This window comes from Nyctibius grandis, chromosome Z, assembly GCF_013368605.1.
Source record: "Nyctibius grandis isolate bNycGra1 chromosome Z, bNycGra1.pri, whole genome shotgun sequence".
Taxonomy (NCBI): domain Eukaryota; kingdom Metazoa; phylum Chordata; class Aves; order Nyctibiiformes; family Nyctibiidae; genus Nyctibius; species Nyctibius grandis.
The window spans coordinates 672959-697457 of record NC_090695.1 but is presented as its reverse complement, the minus strand read 5'-3'; the positions used below and the strand labels follow the sequence as shown (position 1 = coordinate 697457).

The 24499-nt window shown below is 42.0% G+C and overlaps 1 protein-coding gene across 4 annotated transcripts in view; it reads right to left on the bottom strand.

The window, feature by feature from the left end:
- DYM (dymeclin) overlaps positions 1-24499 on the bottom strand; it is a 254432-nt gene that overhangs the window by 101420 nt on the left and 128513 nt on the right. For 3 of the 4 annotated variants that reach the window (XM_068422796.1, XM_068422795.1, XM_068422797.1), the window contains exon 14: positions 1585-1749. The exons of the other annotated variant lie outside the window; for it this stretch is intronic. In XM_068422796.1, coding sequence (XP_068278897.1) covers positions 1585-1749 — 165 coding nt within the window. The remainder of the gene's footprint in view (positions 1-1584; positions 1750-24499) is intronic. 4 annotated transcript variants of the gene reach the window in all.

Below are 24499 nucleotides of genomic sequence, written 5' to 3'. Positions count from 1 at the left end.
CAGGTTGCCCAGAGAAGCTGTGGCTGCCCCCTCCCTGGCAGTGTTCAAGGCCACGTTGGATGGGGCTTGGAGCAACCTGGTCTGGTGGAAGGTGTCCCTGCCCGTGGCAGGGGGGTTGGAACTAGATGACCTTTAAGGTCCCTCCCAACCCAAACCATTCTATGATTCTGTGACTATCAGTGCCTATTTTCATCCATAAAGTCACCTGAAAGAGGCACTATCCATGGAGCAGCACTTGGTCTCCCAAGGACGATTTTGCCAACCTAACGTTGCAGTGTTGCCATTGTACAGAATTACCAAAATGTCATTGAACCAAGGTGGAATAATTGAGCTATTTTTGTTGTTTTCAGGATATCATTCCTACATGTAAACCATTCCATCTTAAAAAAGACTTTGGTGTGGATTACCCTCATCATTATTAATTATTTTTAAATAATGCCTTTGAAAGCGTAAGTTTTCGCCTACTTTAATACTGTACCCCTGTTCCAAATTTATCTGGAGAACGACCCTGGGACAGCTAGATTTTCATCTCCTGTGGAGATCCTTCAGTGTAACTCTCCATCATGATGTACTACTATAAAATTTCTTTTGTACAAAACAGAGACTATTTCAGCTTGCATGTCATATTTTCTTCCCTTGACAATCAAGCTGGTTTTACTTATGTTTACTGTGTGGTCTATTGCTGTTGTATGCCGGCTTAGCTGGGAAGCTGCATTTCCACCCTGGATGCTTTCCATGTTCTGATCAATTTTGTCATGCAATTTTTTTCCCTTGTTTTCCTAAAGCTTCTAGCATCTCGGTTAATATATTCAATTATCCGCAGTGTCAACAGTGAAATAGTAAAACTTAAATTTTTACTTGGAGTAAACAGCTTAGAGAAAACATTTGGGTGTTGGAAGTAGAATTTATTTTTAAATTCCATGCTATTTTACAGTTTCTGTAGAGCATCTGTAATTCTGCATCATGAACAAGGATTTTATGTTGTCATTTTGGGCTGATGGATTCTCACCATTCTTCTTCTGTATAATCAAAACTGATCAGGCACATCAAAAAAGCGAGCTTGCTCTTAATCGAGCATTAAGTGCCACGACAATTTACTGAACTTGAGGGAAAAGTTCTATCGTTTCCATTCTTGAAAAGAAATTTACATAGGTAATGTTATGGAAATAATGGGCGTCAAGGAAGTATTAGACACTTACATGGATAACTCATATCTCTGCGCTAATTCCAAACGAACTACACAACTGTATGGAAGCTTTGTGAATCACAGCTTACATTCTTACGTCATAGCTTTGGAAAAGGATTAAAATACTTTTACTCTAACATAAAAAGCATTTAAAACTTCCAAAGGCCACATATGAATTTCAGAAGTTGTGTTCTAAATTAAAAAAAAAAAATAAAAACAAACCAAAACCAAACCATTATTAGGCTCCATACTTTTTAGGACACACATCAAGGATGCCATAAAGACACAAACCATCCCCTTAGGCTTTAAATGTTATTATTCATCAGTTTACCGACAACATGCACACATCAGGCACAGAGCATGCAGCATGCAGTAAATGAAGAGCAGAGGTTAATAACCTGGAAGCATAGGATCTGAGAATGTGAGAACAAGTTAAAGACAAGAGTTCCTCTCCATTGTCACTGAGGGTCGAGAAGCAATGCTGCAGCGTAGAGCAGTGAGAGTGGGGGAAATACATTTTGTCCAAGACATAGACATATCTCCGCAAGTGGCGGCAGGTATAACTGAAAGACAAGGGTAAAAGGGAGAAAAAACAGAAAAAAGAGGTATTTGCCTTTAAGAACGCTAATTCGTGGTTTAATGTCCTTGGGTTTTGTGCCAAGAGTCAATGGAAGATGCCAAGTAAGCAATGGAGCAGTTTGACATAAAACAACCGTTTCAAAAGACAGATGGATCTGATAGCCTGTGCCCATACGCTGGTTCTGTCACTACCACAAAGGGAACTCGCCGAGTCTCACGCGTCAGAGACACAAGAATTTGGGCTTTTTTTTCCCCTTCTTTTCCTTTTTTTCTTTTTTTTGCCCCTCTCCATTTGCCCTGAAAATATAAATGCATGATTCTGAACCTGGTTTACAAAGTTTATAATTAAAAAAACACAAACGTATTCATAAAATTTAACTGATTTTCATGGGAATTCATATCTCGCTTTAAGGGGAAAAAATTCACTCAATTACTGATCAGTGTGCACTGCTCCCACAGCATGGGATTCCAGTAGTAGTGTACTCCTGTGGCTAATTCTAGTTCCTCAGACATGGTGCTTTATCATAACTGAGTTACACACCTAAGACCTGGTCAGCTTTTTCATGACAAACTACAATCATTTCCATGAAAGAACTATAGAGCAATCAATAAAATATTTAGTAGTCATACCAACCAACTCTGAATGCTCTTGAGTAAGAGATATTGCCTGTGTCTATTCACTCCTAACGGAAAGGAGAATAAACTAATTAGAGTAATTGACCTGCAGCAAAATGCATCACTGGTAAACTACGAAGCACATACACCATATAACCTCAAACCTCTATTATTATAGGTTTTGCATAGAAAATATTTCACTATAGTGAACATATATACAATAGTATACAATAAATATGTGTGATAGCCCAGCTCACAGGGGAACTCTGCTCAGGGTATAGAGCGTGGCAAGTCCTCCAGAAAGTACCTTAAGCAGCTTAAAACACTGTGAGATAAGCAAGACAGCTCTTCACAAGCATCAAGACAGTTTGACCAGACTGTTTGCTACCCCTACTGCAGCCTGAATCAACAAATACCTGAACTCTAGGATCCAACCTCCTTACCAAATAAAAAAATCATCTTTTCATAGCTTCATAGGTTGAAGCTTGGCCAATGGGTTATCTACCCCAACCGTCTGCATGTCACAGGCTGGTATCCCTCTATATTCCCTTTATTGGACACGTGGTTAAAACACTCCTTTAGGAAGCCAAATTATTCATGTACCTTGGGCAAAGAAGAGGACAGAAAAGAGTGCCACCAACAGCTGATCTTTGGGTGCAATCAGCAGGGCTCCAAGCCTAGGACTTTATCCAAACCAACGTCTCCCATTGCTTTAGTTTAAATAGCATTCACGACTGGGTTAAAGTCAGTCACCTACCTTTGGTCTGGAAGTTGAGGAACATGCAATCCCTTTTGGCACTTCATTTGCAGATATACTTGTTTTTAGGAGGAGAAGCAGCTGCAAGGAGGCAATTTCTTAAGCCGTCATGGTTTTGTTTTTTTTTTTGACCACAGCATGTTTTGAGCAACACAGGCTATTCTCTTCTCTCCATGGGCCAGTGATGGAGAAGATAAAGAACGGTATTCACAGGATCCCGTACCAAGGGGAACCCTCAACACATGAGCCTGCCCACAGAGGCCACAGAATTTTTTCCAAAACCAGATTAAAGAGCATCTTTTAGAATGATGCCACTTAGAAGATTTAAATGGTCATGAATCCACTAGTCCCATTTAGTACATTTTACCAGCCTCGTTACTAGAAGATTGTACCTTATTTCAAGCCTGTCTAGGTCTCATTCCAGCCATTCGATCTTAGACTTTTGTCAAGAAATTGAGAGCGCCTTTTATTACCACTTATCTTTGACCCATCAAGGCTCTCCATAGATAGGAAGAGCAAGACTTGATCCCCAAAGCATGACGACCTCATTCAGGCTTAACTGACAAACTGGATGAGAAAGCAGCACATGAGGGGAGGAGGAAGAGTTTCCCAAAAACTTCACCCAGAGGTTTCGTGCCCTGTTGAGAAAGACACAGGGTGAGACAGTGCCAGCAGCACTGCCCTCCCACCTCTGCCAGCGTTGGTGCCATCACCTTGTCCTGACACCAATGGGACCGAGCACAGGAGGGACCACTTCTGTGGGCAGATAGCTTTCAGAGCCAGCTCCGGGTGTTGGCGGAGCTGCTGGCTCAAGGTGCTACTTCAAGTGTCACACTTTGGTGGAAAAAAAAGAACCAAACCAACCTTCAAGCATCATCAGTCCTCTTGGGTATTTATACCATATGGCCAATGCAATTCTGTAATCCTCCCTTCCACCATTTCAGTTAATAAGGGCAAGGCCATTCCTATTTTGAAAGTTGAACTTCTTTACTGAAAGGTGTGATTTTAAAACCATACCAAAAGCAACGTGTTTTCTAACTTGCATTACAGCCACTATGACCAGCACAGCTTACATCATATCAAAGACTGAGCACCTCCATTATTAAATCCTCTAAGTTAAACTTAAATAAAATCAAAGCTTACATCCCTCAACAGATATGTACATTAAGAAAAATTTACATCCTACTTTCACTGACTGATCGCGGATATTGAGTTTGAAATCAGACTGACTTGATTCACCAGAAATCTGTTTTCCAGCAGTGGCTACATCTACAGTTACATGTTACTGAAATTTTTGTTTCCTCTATGTTTTATGGTGCATATCGCTTTTACTTTACAGCAAAAGGCAATGTTCAGCTACAATATAGTACTGAAAAATTTGAAAAAAGCAATATTGCAGAAAATAAAGAACATTACATTTGATTGATGGCGTATGTGTGCTTATTATTCATGTATTCTGTTTACCCTGAGGACAAAACTGTAATTCATACTGTACTAAAATCCCACTCCAGAAGAAGACTATAATTCCCTCTTACAAAAAGTAAAAGTCATCTGATCAATATTTTGAACTCTGATAACAAATCGTTAGTGTCAACTTCTAATAGCTAAAAAGTAGAGTGTCTGGCTACATAAGTCTGGGAAATCCAGGTGAACTCGAGTTATTCAAATAAAAAAAATACATATATTCTCACATAACAATAAACTTACATAACAATAAGCAAAAATGCTCAAAACTGTCAGGCATCAAATCAAAGCACCAAACTCAACCCTTTTGAAGCCAGAATGTGGCATTTAGAAGTCTCTGAGCGTTCACTCCCCTGGATGTTTTTTTGTGGGTCTCTAGTTTTGTTTTTCACTTTCTCTACTACACATAGCGGGTGAGGAATTGAAAGAAAGAGACCAACACTGAACAAAACACCAAAACCAACACAGAAAAGGCTCATTTGCTAACCATGAGTAATCCATGTTTTTGAACAAAAATATACCAAAAATAATTTGATACTATAAAAGACAGCATAGAGAACTGACATCTGTAAAAAGACCTGTAAACTACCTACTACTGAGAGCTACCTACTACTGAGGGCTACCTACTACTTGAGTTTCTGGCATCTATGAAAATGTTTCTTTTCCTGATCCTGGCACTGTCTACTCTCGCCCAGCAGCTGGTATGAAACGAGAAGGAAGGGAGGAAGCTTCAGTATTGTCTGGACAAATGAGACAAAAAAAAAAGGAAAAGAAAAAAAACCAAACTCTTTTAGAAAAATAAAAGTAAATTTGCTCAAGAGGGAAACTGTTCTTCCTTGTAACTCTCCCCAGCTTCTGGAGTCATCCTTTCCGCTGCCACCCTGCTCTCATAAATCTTCAGAGGTGAACATCTGCACTTGACTGCTGTGAATCACCTGCTTTTATCAATCTCCTGTAATCCTGGAGCTCTGGTCCTCTCTGCCTGAGAGCTTTTCGGATTTGTCTGAACCAGCAGCAGTTAAAATTAATGCTTTCATCATCACTCTGACCTCAGAGAGGCCAGAGATCCTTCCTGTAACACTCTTCACTGCCTGCCACCCAGGCATATGTAGGGGAAAGATATAATTTTTATATACCTATAAAAATTAACCCAATATATCTATATTTATTTGTAATTTAGTGCAGATTCGATGAAGGCAAAGAAAAGTTTCCTTTCCACAGAATCTGGACAATCCCAATGGGTAAAAGTATTCTGACGGACAGCAGTTAAACAAGGGCATCAAAGAAACACTTTAAAATCAATGGGAGTTTGATGTTTAGAGTCACTGGGGAGGTGGAGGTTAGCTGTGAGCTGAACCGCTGCTCGTGTGACAGCAGAGCCGCACCCCACATGAATGGATGCCATGTCTACCTGCAGCTTTACTGCATCTCCCTGATCATCTGGAAGCCCCCCGAGGACCTTGTGTGTAACACATAGATAATCAAAACCAATAAACAAATGAGATTTTGCTAAAGATTCTTCCAAACCTGCTGTTTTTCGTGTTTGTCTGAAGAAAATTCAATGTCTTAAATGGTCATTGCAATTGGTTTGGTTTAAGGGATCACATCACTTCCACTTTTTAACTCAAACTCCACGTAATTCTAGAGGTGTACACAAGACTAAACCATAGACTAAACACTAGGCAAAAATAAGAGATAAAAAATAAGAAGTGCTGAAATTCGTGATATGCTCACATTAATTTTTTAATCCAAAACTTTAAAGACAGACTTGAACGAGACAACAGCGCTAAGCCAAACATGCAAAGCCACTTACGGCCCTATTTATTTAAATCAGAAAGTTGATATTTTCTCTACTGAAGTCAACTGCAATTTTAAAATAAATATATCAAAGAGAAAAACACAAACAGCACCAGGCCAACATCTTTTTATCAACACGGAAATTGGGCAGGGTATAGAAAAGCGGTATAAAAACAGTATTCACCAACCCCTCTATAAATACAACCTAGTCTGAAACAGGATTCAAAAGAAAAATTCCCAGTGCTAACGTTTAAGTAATTGTAATTCATAATCTTCTTCTCAGTGCATGCCAGATTTTACGAAGGCTATAAATCTTTAACGTTACTGAGAAAAAGTAATGTCTTGAAGACATACATGCCACATGTATTATCTCCGAGAAACTAGATTAATCTGCAGCAATTAAAAAAGCCAATTCTCCTAAGCCTGATTAAATATTTAGGTCGTATTGTTTCTGCGGCAGAATTTGAAAAATGCACAGCAAATAAGGTCTTTCGCTGAGTTTGAAGTCTTAGTCACTGTACTATTAAAAGGGAGTTATGCTACAACATGACTCTACGGGAAAGCCAATACAAAAGCCTTTTTAAAAAAAAAACAAGGAAAATATAAGCTCATTAAACTAGCACATATTAGTCAGCACCCGAAACTACCTCCCTACATGTGGGGAGAATGTCATGACGTGCTATGAAGATTTTACTGCTGTTCATGTTAGATAACTTCTGTTCTAGGAGTCATTACTCTTATGTTCCCAAAGACAAACCCAATCCAAATACATTCTATACTCAGATACTACATCCATGATGACAATAATTTACTAGATCATCCATTCCATGAGAATGGTTAATTTATTTGCTGCCTAAAACATCACCTATTAATGTTATTTCGTACAGTACAAACAGCAGAAAGGCAAACTGTCAAAAGCCTATCTGCCTTCTTGCCAAAACACATCAGATATATCACCCAAAATTAGAATTTGGGGCAAAAGTTGTTGTTTTTGAGTACGAAGACTATGATGAGATTGACATGTACATGTCCACAGAAAGGTGGTTTGGGGTTCTTTGGGGTGGGTTTCTACCACTGTGGTATTAGCAGAGTTAAGCTGCTTAAGGTACAATAAAAGTCGGTAGTGGGAATGCAGGAGATCATGTTGGCCTTTACCATACTAGGGACACTCAAAATAATTCCTCCTTTTTCAGCCAGTTTCAATATTTTTTTAAATTATTATTCTTATCTTAGAGTCATCATTAAGGTTGAAAGGGACCTTAGGAGGTCTCTAGTCCAGCCTCCTGCTCAAAGCAGAGTTAACACTGAATCCAGAGCAGACCAGGGTTTTGTCCAGTTGGGTCTTGAAATCCTCCGGAGACAGAGACTCTACAACATCTCTGGGCTGCTGTGCCAATGCTTCCCTAATCATGAAAAATTGTCTTCTTCCATCAGGCTGGAACCTTCTGATGTCAGTTCATCACCGTTCTCTCTCATCTTCCTGCCACACCCTTCTATAAAGAGCCTGGCTCCATCTTCTCAGTAACCTCCTCCTATGTGTGGTAATGCTGCTAACCCTTTCTCCGAAACTCCTGCCGTAGCCTTGCCCCAAAGCCTTCTCTTCTCCAGGCTAAACAAGACCAATTCCCTCAGCCCATCTTCCTGCACCAAGTCCTCCAGCCTCCAACCATCGTGGCAGCCCTCCACACACTTGCTGCAGTTTAGCAACACCTTTCCTATGCCCACAGGCCCAAAACCCGGATGAAGTGCTCCAGATGTGATCCAACAGATAGTGCTCTTCCAATGGCATGAGTCGACTCTCATAAGCATGCTGAGATGCGTTTCACCAGGTCCCATGGACACACATGTTGTCAGTTCTCAAGTAATCCCTGACTTGATCCTTTTTCACTACTGGTACTTTCCTTCCTCCTTGATCCCTACCTAACTTCCTAAATCTAAGTAACAGGGCGACTTCTCTTAGCTTTCTAAAAATACTTCATTCCTGCAGGCCTACTCTTCAGACACAAGTATCACTAAATTTATATCTTATAGCATAGAGTGATGACAGGATTTAAAATTACATTACTGCAAAACAGCAGCCTGGGGGCGAGGGGTCATTATAGGGTAAAGGTGCCATAGTAACACAGAATAGAGAAGCATGAAAATTCTTTACATACTTCAGAAGCGATTATTTGTGATAATGTGTCACAGATGTAAGTTCCCATGCCCTCAAGCAGGACTGGGTCACAGTACTGGCTAAATGTACACGACAAGCTTAGGAGAGGAATATTACGCATGAAAGTATTTATAGTGAAGGAGGGCAAGGAAATGAAACCCAAACAAGTTCTGGAGATGTCTGATAAACTGAAAATCAAATTATAAAGATACGAGATTATTCCATAGAAAGGCCAAATTGCCTCTGTACTGATGAAGTTCTATCAAAAAGCACAAAAGGATTTGTATATTAGAAGCAGACACAAGCAACAGCTGACAGAATCACAGAATCACAGAATCAGTCAGGTTGGAAGAGACCTCTGGGATCATAGAGTCCAACCATTGCCCTGACACCACCATGGCAACTAGACCATGGCACTAAGTGCCATGTCCAGTCTTTTCTTAAACCCCTCCAGAGATGGGGACTCCACCACCTCCCTGGGCAGCCCCTTCCAATGGCTAATGACCCTTGCTGAGAAGAAATGCTTCCTAATGTCCAACCTGAACCTCCCCTGGTGAAGCTTGAGGCTGTGTCCTCTTGTCCTATCACTAGTTGCCTGGGAGAACAGGCAAATAATTATGACCCATAAGAACAAAAGATATGAAAGAGCTCAGAGGACGTATCCACTAAGTACTGATGTTTCAGACAAAGAGCGAAGGCTTTAATCACGCAGATCATAGAATCACAGAATTGTTTTGGTTGGAAAGGACCTTTAAGATCATCGAGTCCAACCATTAACCCAGCACTGCCAAGACCACCACTAAACCATGGCCCTCAGCACCACATCTACACGGCTTTTAAATCCCTCCAGGGATGGGGACTCCACCACTGCCCTGGGCAGCCTGTTCCAATGCTTGACAACCCTTTCCAGGAAGAAATTGTTCCTGATCTCCAATCTAAACCTCCCCTGGCACAACTTGAGGCCGTTTCCTCTCGTCCCATTACTTGTTACCTGGGAGAAGAGACCGACCCCCACCTTGCTACACCCTCCTTTCAGGTAGTTGTAGACAGCAAGAAGGTCTCCCCTCAGCCTCCTTTATCCAGACTAAACGCCCCCAGGTCCCTCAGCCGCTCCTCATCACACTTGTGCTCCAGACCCTTCACCACCTTCGTTGCCCTTCTCTCGACTCGCTCCAGCACCTCAAGGTCTTTCTTGCAGTGAGGGGCCCAAAACTGAACACAGGATTCAAAGTGCGGCCTCACCAGTGCCGAGTACAGGGGCACGATCCCTGCTCTAGTCCTGCTGGCCACACTAGTGCTGATACAAGCCAGGATGCTGGTGGCCTTCTTGGCCACCTGGGCACACTGATGGCTCATATTCAGCTGGACATTGACCAACACTCCCAGGTCCTTTCCCACCAGGCACTTTCCAGCCACTCTTCCCCCAGCCTGTAGCGGTGCGGGGGGTTGTTGTGCCCCAAGTGCAGGACCCAACACTTGCCCTTGTTGACCCTCACACAGTGGCCTTGGCCCATCGATCCACCAGATGACTTGGAAGGCACGTACCCCTGACAGCTTAAGAAATGCTACTATCGGAATGTTACTTTTGAAACCTCTTGCAATTTTATCCTTTGGTCAGATACTTGTGATAACCCACAGGCTCTGCTCAGATTACAGGTGATGCCAACAACGCCTGCCTTAACACAGACGTTTGCATCTCAGTCTGTGTGAACCTGAAAAATCCTCCGTCAGGGGACAACGGCTCGAGCACCATGAGGATTTGGCAGTGCTCGGCTGAGCCCTCGCCCTGTTCCACAGAAGGATTAATTCCATCTGAGCCCACGTAAATCGTGGTATTTGGAGAAAGACCTACTTGCGGACCCAAGAGCACAATTAATGAGTTACTGAAACATGTCTCTACACAACTTCACAGCAAATTTATTTATTCATTGCAGAACTAAGTGTATTTACTTTACCTAAAAGCCTGTTCTTCCTAAACTTGCTGAAGGCCATTACCATTAAAAAGGTTGAGTCATTCAACAGTTAGAAAGACCTCATGCACATTAAAATTGTTAAATCCTGATTCTTTTCTCTGTACCTATAGTTCCACCCTCCATTTAAAATTGCCAGATGTTTCAAAGTGCAATATTCTCTCTGCAACCCATGCAAACTATGGTGAAATTACATGGTGGTGGGAAATACCTTGGCTCGAGTACTTAAGGGACTCAGAAATTTCATTAACTTATCTCATACTCCTAAAATCAGTTAGAAAAGCCTATTTGGAAATCTTCACTTAAGAGTGGGGTCTGAACAAAATAAAAATTTCCATGTGCGGTGGAAAGGAAGGTTTTGAGGAGAAATTTGGAGGGCACTGACAGAGTTCAGTTGGGTGTTACCAGTAACTGCTCTACTTCCCTCCATGCAGCCACTCATACCTATCCTGGCTTCACAGGCCTAGAGAGAGAAATTAAGTTCACTGAACTGCAAAGCTGGAAAAATGTTACGCATGTATAAGGACATCAGTTAACTCATAGAATTGTCTTGGTTGGAAAGGATCTTTAAGATCATCAAGTCCAACCATTAACCCAGCACAGCCAAGCCCACCACTAACCCATGTCCCGCAGCACCACATCTACACGGCTTTTAAATCCCTCCAGGGATGAGGACTCCATCACTGCCCTGGGCAGCCTGTGCCAGTGCTTGACAACCCTTTCCATGAAGAAATTGTTCCTGATCTCCAATCTAAACCTCCCCTGGCACGACTTCAGGCCATTTCCTCTCATCCTATCTCTTGTTACTTGGGAGAAGAGACCGACCCCCACCTTGCTACACCCTCCTTTCAGGTAGTTGTAGACAGCAAGAAGGTCTCCCCTCAGCCTCCTGCTCTCCAGGCCAAACACCCCCAGGTCCCTCAGCCGCTCCTCATCACACTTGTGCTCCAGACCCTTCACCACCTTCGTTGCCCTTCTCTGGACTCGCTCCAGCACCTCAAGGTCTTTCTTGGAGTGAGGGGCCCAAAACTGAACACAGGATTCGAGGTGCGGCCTCACCAGTGCCGAGTACAGGGGGACGATCCCTGCCCTACTCCTGCTGGCCACACTAGTGCTGATACAAGACAGGATGCTGGTGGCCTTCTTGGCCACCTGGGCACACTGATGGCTCATATTCAGCTGCCCATCGACCAACACTCCCAGGTCCTTTTCCACCAGGCACTTTCCAGCCACTCTTCCCCCAGCCTGTAGCGGTGCGGGGGGTTGTTGTGACCCAAGTGCAGAACCCAACACTTGGCCTTGTTGAACCTCACACAGTGGCCTCGGCCCATCGATCCAACCTGTCCAGACCCCTCTGCAGAGCCTTCCTGCCCTCCAGCAGATCAACACTCCTGCCCAACTTGGTGTCATCTGTGAACTTACTGAGGGTGCACTCGAGGTGAAATAAGCAGCACCCTGATAAAAAAAAAAAAAATATAATCAATGCTATATTTTTCTTTCATAGTAATGCTTACTTACAGCCATAATACCGTGTTAGTTTGCCAGATAAATCCTTGCAAGTTCATTACTCACTCCTTTAGATCATAGTCCACATTTTTTTCCAAAGAGACAATTTCTTAAAAGGAAAGAGTACATGTTTTATCTGAATGGAGTGGTTCATGGGCCAAATACCCTGCAACTGAAGATGAAAGAAAAGTTCAAGCAAGTCATTATCTTGAGTCACCTCTTGCTGTTAAGGAACAGCATCCTAGAAATATATTCAGTTCAAAACAAACTGAGAAGACAAGACTGCAGGTTCTAGGATTCTACTAGAATAGTTTCTAAAAGACTATCAGAATTCCCTTGGTTTTTTAAACCTCAGAAAATCTTATGCAGGACAATTTATTGCTATAAATTTACACTTTTTAAAATGCAAAAACTGTAAGATTCACATTTTCAGTGTACTGTACATTAGACACCCAAATAATACAGTCAGATACAACCCAGCAAGCATTTTAGTGGCAATAATCTTTTTTTCCAGGTCGGCTAACAGAAATCAAAATTGCACTAGCAGAACTGGAATAATGCTGCTTTCTCAGTTTTGCTTCGCTGTTAAACATGCAGAAAACTTAAATGACAAAACTCAGAACCTCAGCCTACTCTGTAAATTCATCTGTAAAACAACACTATCACAAAACTAGTTATTTCTGTACAAATTTCCTCAAATATTTCTTTCTCTCCAGCATAACAGATTTGCAAGATCGACAGTTTTAAAAGCTGGAAGGTCCCACCAAAAAAGAAAAGTTTAACTCCCCAATTTGAAGAGTTTTATCAAACTGTACTGCTTCCAAAGAGCTTATGTGGAACAATAACTATGAATGGGCCACTGACAACAATTAAAGATAGGACAACCGGACCATCTGCCTCCAAACTGCAACTCTCCATCACATCCACGTATCTGTGTGATGGTCTAGACTCCCTGAAACAGGTAACAAGACTTCAATAAACTTCAGTTCTACAGCCAAGATTCTGTGCTACTTTGGATCACATTCATTTAATCACACATTCTGCCAAGAGATGACTCGTAGTTTGTAAGACACTGAAGTATCGCACAATTTCCTCGATGGGAGAAGACTAACGAGTTGTCATAATGACTTCCTTCCAGAAAATGACAGAACTACCATGATGCCTTAGAAGTCAGCAGACACACAAATTGGTCAACAGAAGGAAGAACCATCTTGTCCAAAACTGAGCTTTTAGAGTGGTATAGATTTAAAAACCTTTTAAAGCCAGGTCAGCAATCAACAACGGCATTTTTAAAGAGTCCTGTGCCATTATACGCAGAGCGGAGGATAACATAATGCAACCACTCTGCTTCATGTGAGAAGACCCTGAGCCAGAGCAAAGCAACAGTTTCTCCAAGACCTCTCCATGGTTCACACTGATCCAGTCTGTCTCCCAATAAAGATGTGAGTCTGTCCATCTGGGAAATCTCCATAACCCATGAGCTCGGGTGTCCTGGGCTCCAAACACTTCTAATGGCATGCAGGGCACTCAACTGCTCACGCCAGATGGGGGACAGGAGTATTACTGTCCCATCAGGTGCATGTTCCGAATCCCCAGCAGGTTCAACCAGGCTTAAACCAAGTTCAATGATATTTCCATGTTGGAAACAGCTGATATCAGCCTAAAACCTCACCTCCATATGTTACACACAGGCAAAACCAGGCAAGCCCACATGGAGTACTCCTCTTTCTGTTGACAGAGCTAACGCAGCATCTTAATACGTTTGACCACAACTACACTCAACGCGTAGTAACAAAGGATGCTTCATTCCCATTAAAAACTTCATTATATTTACATTGCTAAGTCATGCCAGCAAGAGGACCTTTGCTAATAATATTCTCTTTTCCCTTATCTGAACAATTGTTGTCTCCCCTTTTGTCACAGCCTTTCCTACTAATTGCAATGACACCTCCCAATTTTGGAATGGCTGATCAGCTTATAAGCTTCCCCACAGCTAATCTAGGTCAACAAGCTACTAATAAGGCCAGCATATGTTTCTTTTATTTAACGCTATTGAGATCTTTAGAAATTGCTTCTGTCTCCCAACAAAAGCCACTCCATAGATTCAGGAACCTCCATAAAAGAACTAACAGTGACAGAGTGGAAGACGAAGAGCAGTTTTATGCTCTGCGAACAGCTCATGAAAGAGCAAGCCAAAGCTACTCAAGGTTAACCAGTTGACACCAAAATCTCTCCAGGTATCCTGCTGAGCACCCAACTTCTACTACTGACAGTCCACAGATTAAAAGCAAAGTTCAGATGCAGTGGCTTGGAGCTGTTTGATCTTCCATTCCCGCAACGTCCTCTTTCAAACACAGCCTGAACATGAGAATCTCATGAAGGTCCTTTTCCTGAGAAGCCATTAGTTTTGACTCTACTTGGAACATCTAATAAAAATGGGATTATCACCTTTGTAACATACTGCACTGCATGGGAGGTAAAAAAAATCTCATTATAAAGCAGTTTCTCATAAATAGAGTATCATTTTATATCCAGGTTAGGAAACAAATATTTTCTCCTGTAAATTAAAATGCTACAAAACTATTTCAAAGTCAAGCAGCATTCAAAGCAAAATACCTTTGAAGTTTTTAATTCTTATTTTTGAGGCAATCTCAACCAATCAGTTCTGTGGCCTTCCACGCTGAAGAGAATGTATTGCTAAAATCTAAGGCATACAGCACGTGGTAAATGCCACCAAAGCGAAAGATATGGTGGGGAAAAAATTAGCACAAGTATTTCAAAGCAACAAATTCACCAGCCAGAATACTATATGGTAATGAAAGTTTGCTGGGATGAACAGGTCATTTGCAACTGCTTTAAAGCAAACAGAGAAAATCAAACAAGCTGGTTGAGTTGCAGATAAATCACCTGAAGCTGTGTCCACAGAAAGATGCTTTTTCCCTGTTTATTTTAGTGACGTGATGTCTGATGAAAATATCCAGGGACAGGAATTACTAAAAGACAGTTTGTATCAGCAGGTCTCCCCAAAGTACTGAATCAGAGCCCAGGGCTGCAGGGCATCCTTCATGCTCAGGGCCTGCACCATGAGCATCGCCAATGAAACCCAACATAAGCCTGACGTTAAAAAAAATGGTCTTGTTTAGAACACTTAGAAACTAGTCATACTGCTGCCATAATTTTCGTTAAGATCATTTCCTTCTAGCACAATGACAATCCATGTGTCATGCAGAAGAGGAGGAAAAACTACCTATTATTCTTGAACATCTCAGACCAGAGATATTGACATTTCGCTATCAGAAACCAAGGATTTGTGACTATGCCCCTCCCAATATCTGCAGAGGTTTAGAGAATCTGTTCATCACCCTCAAATCCTTTTTCCTTTTCTTTTGGTTAAAAAAAAAGGAAGAGGCAAGCTGATGCTCAGAGGGTTCAGGATTTAACAGCTCTGGCCACAGGACGTTAACTCCAAGAACCCCCTTCAGAACTTGATCTTTTATGATTGTAAAATTTGACTTGTGAAGTCTCTTGATGTACACCGGTGTGAGAGCAGAAGCAGCCTCTTTCCTCTAGGGTTTGCTATTATGGCAACTCCTCTATTATGATTAAGAGATCAGTAAACCGACATTTCATTTAAGGGTCCAATTAAGATTTGAACGCAGAATATAAAAGACTGGTCTATTGATCGTTCTTATGGTGGCATTAAAGCCTACCCAAAGGCCGGGCTCCAGATGCATGGTACGCTGCAAACCTGCGTGTTTTCAAAGCATCGTCAGAGCCACGCAGCTCTAAGTGACGGAAATCCCTTGTTACAACAGTAGCAAAAGAGAAGTAATAAAGGAAGCAGGAACTGGCCTCTTCTCCCGGGCAACTAGCAATAGGACAAGAGGGCACAGCCTCAAGCTTCGCCAGGGGAGGTTCAGGTTGGACATCAGGAAGCATTTCTTCTCAGCAAGGGTCATTAGCCATTGGAATGGGCTGCCCAGGGAGGTGGTGGAGTCACCATGTCTGGAGGGGTTTAAGAAAAGTCTGGCCATGGCACTTAGTGCCCTGGTCTAGTTGCCATGGTGGTGTCAGGGCAATGGTTGGACTTGATGATCCCAGAGGGCTCTTCCAACCTGGTTGATTCTGTGATTCTGTGAACTAGTTTGCATATTATGCATAAATAAAGGTGTAAGCTGGCTATTACACTGTAACTCTATCACTGACGTCTTTCTTGTATTATGTTGCTTTTTGATTACTGAAAAACAAAAGCTGCCGTTTCTGAAATAAGACTTTTCCAAAATAAGGTTTCACAGGGTCAAAAGGTTCTGGCTCCTAAATTCAGAACAATTTTAGGAAATTTCCTATCTGAAAAACAGCTCTAATTTAACACCATTCATTCCCCTGCTGTAAGAAAAAAGCCAGAAAAATGAGTTTAACAGAAGTATCGTATACCCTATTATGCCATCCAGAAGGACCTTGACAGCCTTGAGAGTTGGGCCCGTGCAAACCGCATGAAGTTCAACAAGTCCAAGAGCAAGGTCCTGCACGTGGGTCAGGGCAATCCCAAGCACAAACACAGGCTGGGTGGAGAATGGATTGAGAGCAGCCCTGAGGAGAAGGACTTGGGGGTGATGGGTGATGAGAAGCTCACCATGAGCCGGCAACGTGCGCTTGTAGCCCAGAAAGCCAACGGTGTCCTGGGCTGCATCCCCAGCAGTGTGGCCAGCAGGGCGAGGGAGGGGATTCTGCCCCTCTGCTCCGCTCTCGGGAGACCCCCCCTGCAGTGCTGCGTCCAGCTCTGGGGCCCCCAACAGAAGGACATGGAGCTGTTGGAGCGAGTCCAGAGGAGGCCACGAAGATGCTCAGAGGGCTGGAGCCCCTCTGCTCTGGAGACAGGCTGAGAGAGCTGGGGCTGTTCAGCCTGGAGAAGAAAAGGCTCCAGGGAGACCTTCTAGCACCTTCCAGCGCCTGAAGCGGCTACAGGAAAGCTGGAGAGGGACTTTTTACAAGGGCATGGAGTGATAGGATGAGGGGGGACAGTTTTAAACTGAAAGAGGGGAGATTGAGATGAGATATTAGGGAGAAATTCTTTGCTGTGAGGGTGGTGAGACACTGGCCCAGGTTGCCCAGAGAAGCTGTGGCTGCCCCCTCCCTGGCAGTGTTCAAGGCCAGGTTGGATGGGGCTTGGAGCAACCTGGTCTAGTGGAAGGTGTCCCTGCCTGTGGCAGGGGGTTGGAACTAGATGGTCTTTAAGGTCCCTTCCAACCCAAACCAGTCTGTAATTCTATTCACCTAGTTTCTTTTGCTCACTTTACGCATCGCATTTAAAGTTTGAAATGCCTACTAAGCTAAAATTTTACCACTTAAAAACCAAAATTCCTGTAGGAGACGCAACTCTTCTATTCCTATACATAAATTTTCAAATGAGAATTAAATTAGAAACCAAACAACTTTGAAGCATTCATGCAGGATCGCAGCTTTTTTTTTTTTCAAGTTTTTCTCCTTAAGAAGTGCCTTTGATTTGGGTACCTCAATTTCACTAGTTTTCTGCACCAACTGTCCCACCACTGTTCTCCAATGAAAGAGGAAGCTATATGTTAAAAGAGCTTCCCAAAAGCGCTGTGGACATCAAAGGAAAAAATAAAAAAGGGAGGAAAACCAGAATGCTCACAGAGTGTAAAGCCACGTGGGAGAGAAATTTGTTTATCTTCCTACGTGAGCCACCTAATGAGTTTTGAGCCAGCAATTACATCTCATTATTGGCACTGTTAAAAACATTTATTGGTAAATTGTAATTTTCCTGCATTCCCACATGAACAATTTCATATTTTTCAGTTGAATGTGGCCCCTAATAAGCGGGTCAGATCACACATATCTCACTGCTGCATATATGTTTTTCTTCTTTGCTGAACTCACTATTTGAATAAACTGGACTATTTGAATAAACAAATGCCTGGCAAACTGAAAATGTCTTCTGCTCTATACACAGAGATCCTTGTTGAAGAAAGGTTAGGTTTAAAAACACCTCACCTATATATATATAAAATAAATAAAAAATATTTGCAATAAATTCTCATAGGTCAGGGAAAAAAAGGCCATGGTAGCAGATTTAATTAACACAGAGCCATCATTATTCTGCTAAACACAGCAACATGTGAAAAATTTCATTAGTTTCCTCCTTATCCCTAATTTATAAAAGCAATAACTGCCATAATCTAGGGGAAAGCAGAGGAAGTAATATGCATTCTTCCTTTAAGGACAATACGATATGAAAATTGACAGTACTAATAATTAATCTGATTACTTACAGCCTATAAAAAGGTGGGGAGAAAATATAGTCAGGAAAAATGCAATGTCGTCCACTCATCAAATAACACAGGGAACATTACAAAGACGTGCAATTCTATTAAGGTGACTGATAAAAGCATTGGAAGAAAAATTTACTTTATTAGGGGACACTGTGAACTAATTAAAATTCAAATTCACAAGCCCAAGAGATATTTATATCGTAAGCAAAACCCATTCTTGGATAAGCAGTGAACTCTGTTCTGCAAATGAACTAGTATTTATTTCTGCAAACCCAAGGGTTCAAGAATTATACCAGTAGCCAAGAACAAGGCGCACACTTAAATGATTAAAAGCTGTGTGCTAAAATAGAAGAAAAATTTCATGGCAAATGTTTTTATAATTCACTTTTTAACCTGGAGTTACTGGTTTAATCACAAAAGTTTTACAGAGCTCTGAATTTTGCTTAGAGCAATTAGGGTCATCACTGAAAAACGGCTGAAAAACTCGAAATCACTAGATTCTACATACACAGTACTCCATATTTTTAAAAAGTAGCTACACGGTTTCATACGCAGGAATATAAAATACAGAGCTACATGCATCTGTTATCAAAATTCAGAGTCCCTGAGGAAAAAGTCAAGTTAAAAAAACAGTTATGAGAAATGCATTTTCTCCTCATACCACACGTATTTTTCACTCTGTAGCATTAACTACTGTAAGTTTTTTTTTCTCATTCAGCACAAAATTTGCTGATCAAAGCCACTTGCAGTTGGTAAGTACTTAATTATTAATAAATACATTGTAGTAGCGATACAACACTTTGACAGAAACTCACGTTACAAATTAAACACAATTTTTAATCCAGCGTAATCTTAAACTGAGCTTTAGAAGTGCAGTTTAAAGCAACATCACATATTCTTATTCTGAAAGAACTGTCATAAATATTTTCACTCAAGAAAATCCTGTCAAGACTCCTATAAGAGGAAACCGTAGCAGAAAAACTAAATTACTAACATAGAAAATGGTAAAACAACTGGTTTGTCTGCGGAGGTGAATCTTCTCAAAGACAGCAGCACGTATCAGAATGGATGGGAATTTTTCTTGGGAGCTTATGAAACATAATTAATTCTACAAAATGATGAAGACTTTGTTGAAGAGCGCAAAGGGAAAGAAGGGCTTCAGCCTCCTCTCAGATGAGAGACTCAGGCAACCGCAGCGATGCAGCCATCCTTTACTATAAAGCATGGATATTTAAGCATGCTACTTACAGCTCTGTTTAAAAATAATCATAATAAAAACCCAGCATTGAACTACTCCAGTGCCCAGCATCATGCTCCAGAGCATTCATCACCATCAGCTTCAAGGCTGGCTGACCAGTGAGAAGCAGAGTTACCATCTCTGCGTCTTCCAGACAGGAACAGAATCAGTACAGCCGGCTCTACGTCTCACGCTTTCCTCTCATAACAGGTATAGCAGTGCTACAAGGACACTCAAGGACAACATCCTGCACCCTCCAGCATGCACAAGGTCAAGTCTTTGATCCGTATCCCTTTCAAGCACACCTTTTTTCCTCATTCCACTTGACTCCTATGAGCATCAGGAGGATGACAGAAACATCTTGCTTCACATCATTCCCTGAATCCCACTGAACTACTACGATAGCCAAAGAAATCAACAAAATATAACATTGATACAATGAGGTGCCATCTTTTCCTTAAGTCATCTAACAGGGAGAAGTGCAACGCACAAAGTGTTCTTAGTGGCTCACAGAGCCCTGCACATGAACAGCTGCGGTGATAGTGCAGGGAAAAAAGGGAAACTGGATGGTGCTTCTAGTTCCATGAAGTCATTTAACATTAAACGTGCACATCTAATTAGTGAGGTGTATGGGAACCTCTAGTGGTACATGCCTGCTCAGAAAACAGCAAACATTCCAATATATGAAGCCATGGGAAAAGCGTTTGCCTTAAGTAATCAGTCAACTTCTTGTCACTGATTTTATTAGAATGACGCGGCAATGAGATGTCAGAATACAGCTGTTGAGGGAAAGACTCTCCTCCTCATTTCCAAGTGCCACACACACCAGAGCTGGCAGGCTGGAGGTAGAAGAGCTGAATATCACAAAAGCTGTTTCCAAACAGGCGAAAGGAATTATTTAGATGAGATCTTAGGAATAAATTCCTTCCTGTGAGGGTGGTGAGACCCTGGCCCAGGTTGCCCAGAGAAGCTGTGGCTGCCCCCTCCCTGGCAGTGTTCAAGGCCAGGTTGGATGGGGCTTGGAGCAACCTGGTCTGGTGGAAGGTGTCCCTGCCCATGGCAGGGGGCTGGAACTAGATGGTCTTTAAGGTCGCTTCCAACCCAAACCATTCCATGATTCTATGAATTAATGCTAACTGACTTGCAGTTTTAAGTGACAAACCAAATACCTGCACTAATATGCTAGTCAGGTGCATGGTTTTCCTTTTTGGGAATTGTAGAACAGAAACTAAGCAAAGGAAAAAACCTGCCCTCATTGTGGGTATGTAACTCTCCAGCTGGTTGTGCTTTGTTGCTTTGGGACTCTACAGCCACTTCTGGTAGTCACCTGTGACAATAATACCATCAACATTTAATTTTATTTTTTTAAAATAGTCTACCAATATAATTTAAGGATTCTACAAATGTCAGCACTCCACAAATATGAGCGAGACACAGCGCAGTGCAATATCACCCTTGGCACTGAGCTGATAAAATAGCTCTGTGCATTTAAAAACAAACCAGTGGTACCAGTGGATAGAGGAGGGAAGGATCGCAAAGTCAGGGCAGTCTACATCAGAGGACATTCAACATTAAATGAATATTGCCCTAGATCCTATTATAGAACATCTATTACATCTCTTTTTACTTCCAGCAGCCACTTGTGATAGATTTATACAAATCTGTCAATTTTCATGCTTGCTGGAACGTGATACAAATTACCCACCATTATGAAGTTGTATTTTACTGAGCTCTCAAGTACACTATATTGATTATTCTCAGATAATTCTTTCATAGAAAACAGTCTTCAGAATGTAAAACAATTGTCAGTCTCTGCTCAGAATAGGATTAGGAAAAAGCCTGCATGGAAATGGAATTACTTCTCACATTAAGGAAGGCATCATTAGAGCATCTGGTGAGGCTTAAATTATGATTGTCTATTCAGTTGTATTGCTAAGCAGATTTTAAATTAAGTGTTTCATAGCTACTTAATTTAAAAACCTATACCCTAAAATACTTTATGTAATATAAAGTACCAACTTCTTTTTAGTCTTTTCTTTCACAGAAAACACTTTTTCATTATGGATATTGTGGTTTATTCTCTCAGCGATGCTTTCAACTCTGATGGCAGAACCAGAATTGGAATTTAAATATAAATATTCTGCGTTGGCATCATGGATCAAGCTGGGTCCACCAGTGCTGGCTAAATTTAATAATAGTGGCTAACAGACTTCATAAGGTAGGAAAACAAAGGACAATGTATGCCTCAAAACATCAATTTCTTATGAAAGATACGTGTTCATAACTATTTATTCCTATTGCTTTTCTTGATAAATGAAACTTTATAACAAAACTGTGTATCTTGAGAGGATATCAGGTTAAAATCCTTCTTTTATAGTGCTTAAGCCTGCCAGGGAACCCAAGGTTGTAAAGCTCCTGAGAAGAAAATGTTACCATACTAACAGTAAAGTCTTATTGGAGACGGGCTGCCCCTGGAACTGACTCTTCCTGCCAGCCTGTCATGTCCTACAGGAAATTTTACAACAGATTTTAATACATTTTTATAGTAAGGTCTTTTGATTTATAAGGAATCACGATCATAGTGAGAAATTAAATCCCAATCTTGGTGACCATTTTTTGCCTATTGTCCAGATACACGGTTTTCTACCTGCAAAATAAGATCTTCAGTCAACGTTACGCATAAAAACTGAGGGGAAGGCGTAAATCAAACACATTCCCTAAACCCTGCTCTTGATTTTCTGCTTCAGTTTTAAATTTAAATTCACCTCCTTCATTACAATTTCTACACTATACTAATATGGAGCATCTGGCTACAACAAGGCAGCAGCTTAAAAATAAGAGCGTGGAATATTTTTGGACTATGTAAGAATATCATATTATATATGATATAATATACATTGTATTGCATTTTTGGTTTGCTTTTTCAGTTGATGAGTATGTCCATTTTCTGTACCTATCCTTACATTATATGCAACTATAAAAATACAACTCCAACCCTGCTGGCACCCAATGGTTGGTATAACCAGCATCCTTCGCAGACTCCTATCCTACCACACTACAGTTGGTAGGATATTGTTTGGTTATTCTTTGTAACACTGGCCAGCTCAGGTCCCATGCAAAGTCTCTCTGCTAAAAGCCATACAGAAACCAACGAACAGAAGGCTCCAGGGAGACCTTCTAGCACCTTCCAGTACCTGAAGGGGCTACAGGAAAGCTGGAGAGGGGCTTTTTACAAGGGCATGGAGTGACAGGACGAGGGGGAACGGTTTTAAAGTGAAAGAGAGGAGACTGAGATGAGATATGAGGAAGAAATTCTTTGCTGTGAGGGTGGTGAGACACTGGCCCAGGTTGCCCAGAGAAGCTGTGGCTGCCCCCTCCCTGGCAGTGTTCAAGGCCAGGCTGGATGGGGTTTGGAGCACCCTGGTCTGGTGGAAGGTGTCCCTGCCCATGGCAGGGGGGTTGGAACTAGATGGTCTTTAAGGTCCCTCTCAAACCAAACCATTCTATGATTCTATGATTCTACTTACTAAGAGCTTTCAACTTTGGAAGAACTATGAGCTTCAAATATGCCAGTACTATGTGTTTGCTCTAAGGTCTCTCTCTCTATTTGGTGCATTTCTAGTGTGGCTTTGTTATTCCTTCACACAATAAAGGAAAGAGAATTTGACAGACAATTTCAACATGATAGAACTTTTTTTCCCCTGTTTTCTGCCATTCACCCCTATTGCCTCCTTTCCACATGCGCCAGTGTTAAGCAACAACAGAAGCCTGTCTGCCTTCAATAAGAATATTAGCACAATTATTTCACAACTAAAATCAAGCAGCAATGTTGAAGTCTCATTGTAACTATGCATGTCTAGAGAGATTACGAATAAGGCACCAGAATGACACAGCAGATTGTTGAAACATTGCATACAAGGAGTGCAAGAGAATTTCTGGATGTTGCAAATCCTTCCTTGGGTCTTGAGATGGGTCTTATACATCGGGGAGTCTATCTGCCTCAAAGATGCCATTCCAGACGGTGAAAACCACATCTGAGAAGCCTGGAAGAGGCTGGTGCAGGGAGAGGCCTCACAGCACATAAAGGCTCCTTTCATGTTTCCGAGTTGAAACGTGTGTGTGCAAAGGTACTGAGGTTGCTGTTCCTCTACTGATGGCTGCCACCTCTTCTGATAAGCCAGCAGACCACATGCTTACCCATTTCATAACCCAGTTAAATCAAAATAATCCAGCTGAGCTTGCAGAATCACAGAATCACAGAACGTTAGGGATTGGAAGGGACCTTGAAAGATCATCTAGTCCAACCCCCTGCCGGAACAGGATTGCCTAGACCATATCACACAGGAACGCGTCCAGGCGGGTTTTGAATGTCTCCAGAGAAGGAGACTCCACAACCTCTCTGGGCAGCCTGTTCCAGTGTTCGGTTACCCTCACTGTAAAGAAGTTTTTCCTCATATTTATGTGGAACCTCCTGTGTTCCAACTTGCACCCATTGCCCCTTGTCCTGTCAAGGGATGGCACTGAGAAGAGCCTGGCTCCATCCTCATGACACTTGCCCTTTAAATATTTATAAACATTAATGAGGTCACCCCTCAGTCTCCTCTTCTCCAAGCTAAAGAGACCCAGCTCCCTCAGCCTCTCCTCAGAAGGGAGATGTTCCACCCCCTTCATCATCTTCGTGGCTCTGCGCTGGACTCTCTCTAGCAGTTCCCTGTCCTTCTTGAACTGAGGGGCCCAGAACTGGACACAATATTCCAGATGCGGCCTCACCAGGGCAGAGTAGAGGGGGAGGAGAACCTCTCTCGACCTACTAACCACACCCCTTCTAATACACCCCAGCATGCCATTGGCCTTCTTGGCCACAAGGGCACACTGCTGGCTCATGGTCATCCTGTTGTCCACTAGGACCCCCAGGTCCCTTTCCCCTACGCTGCTCTCCAACA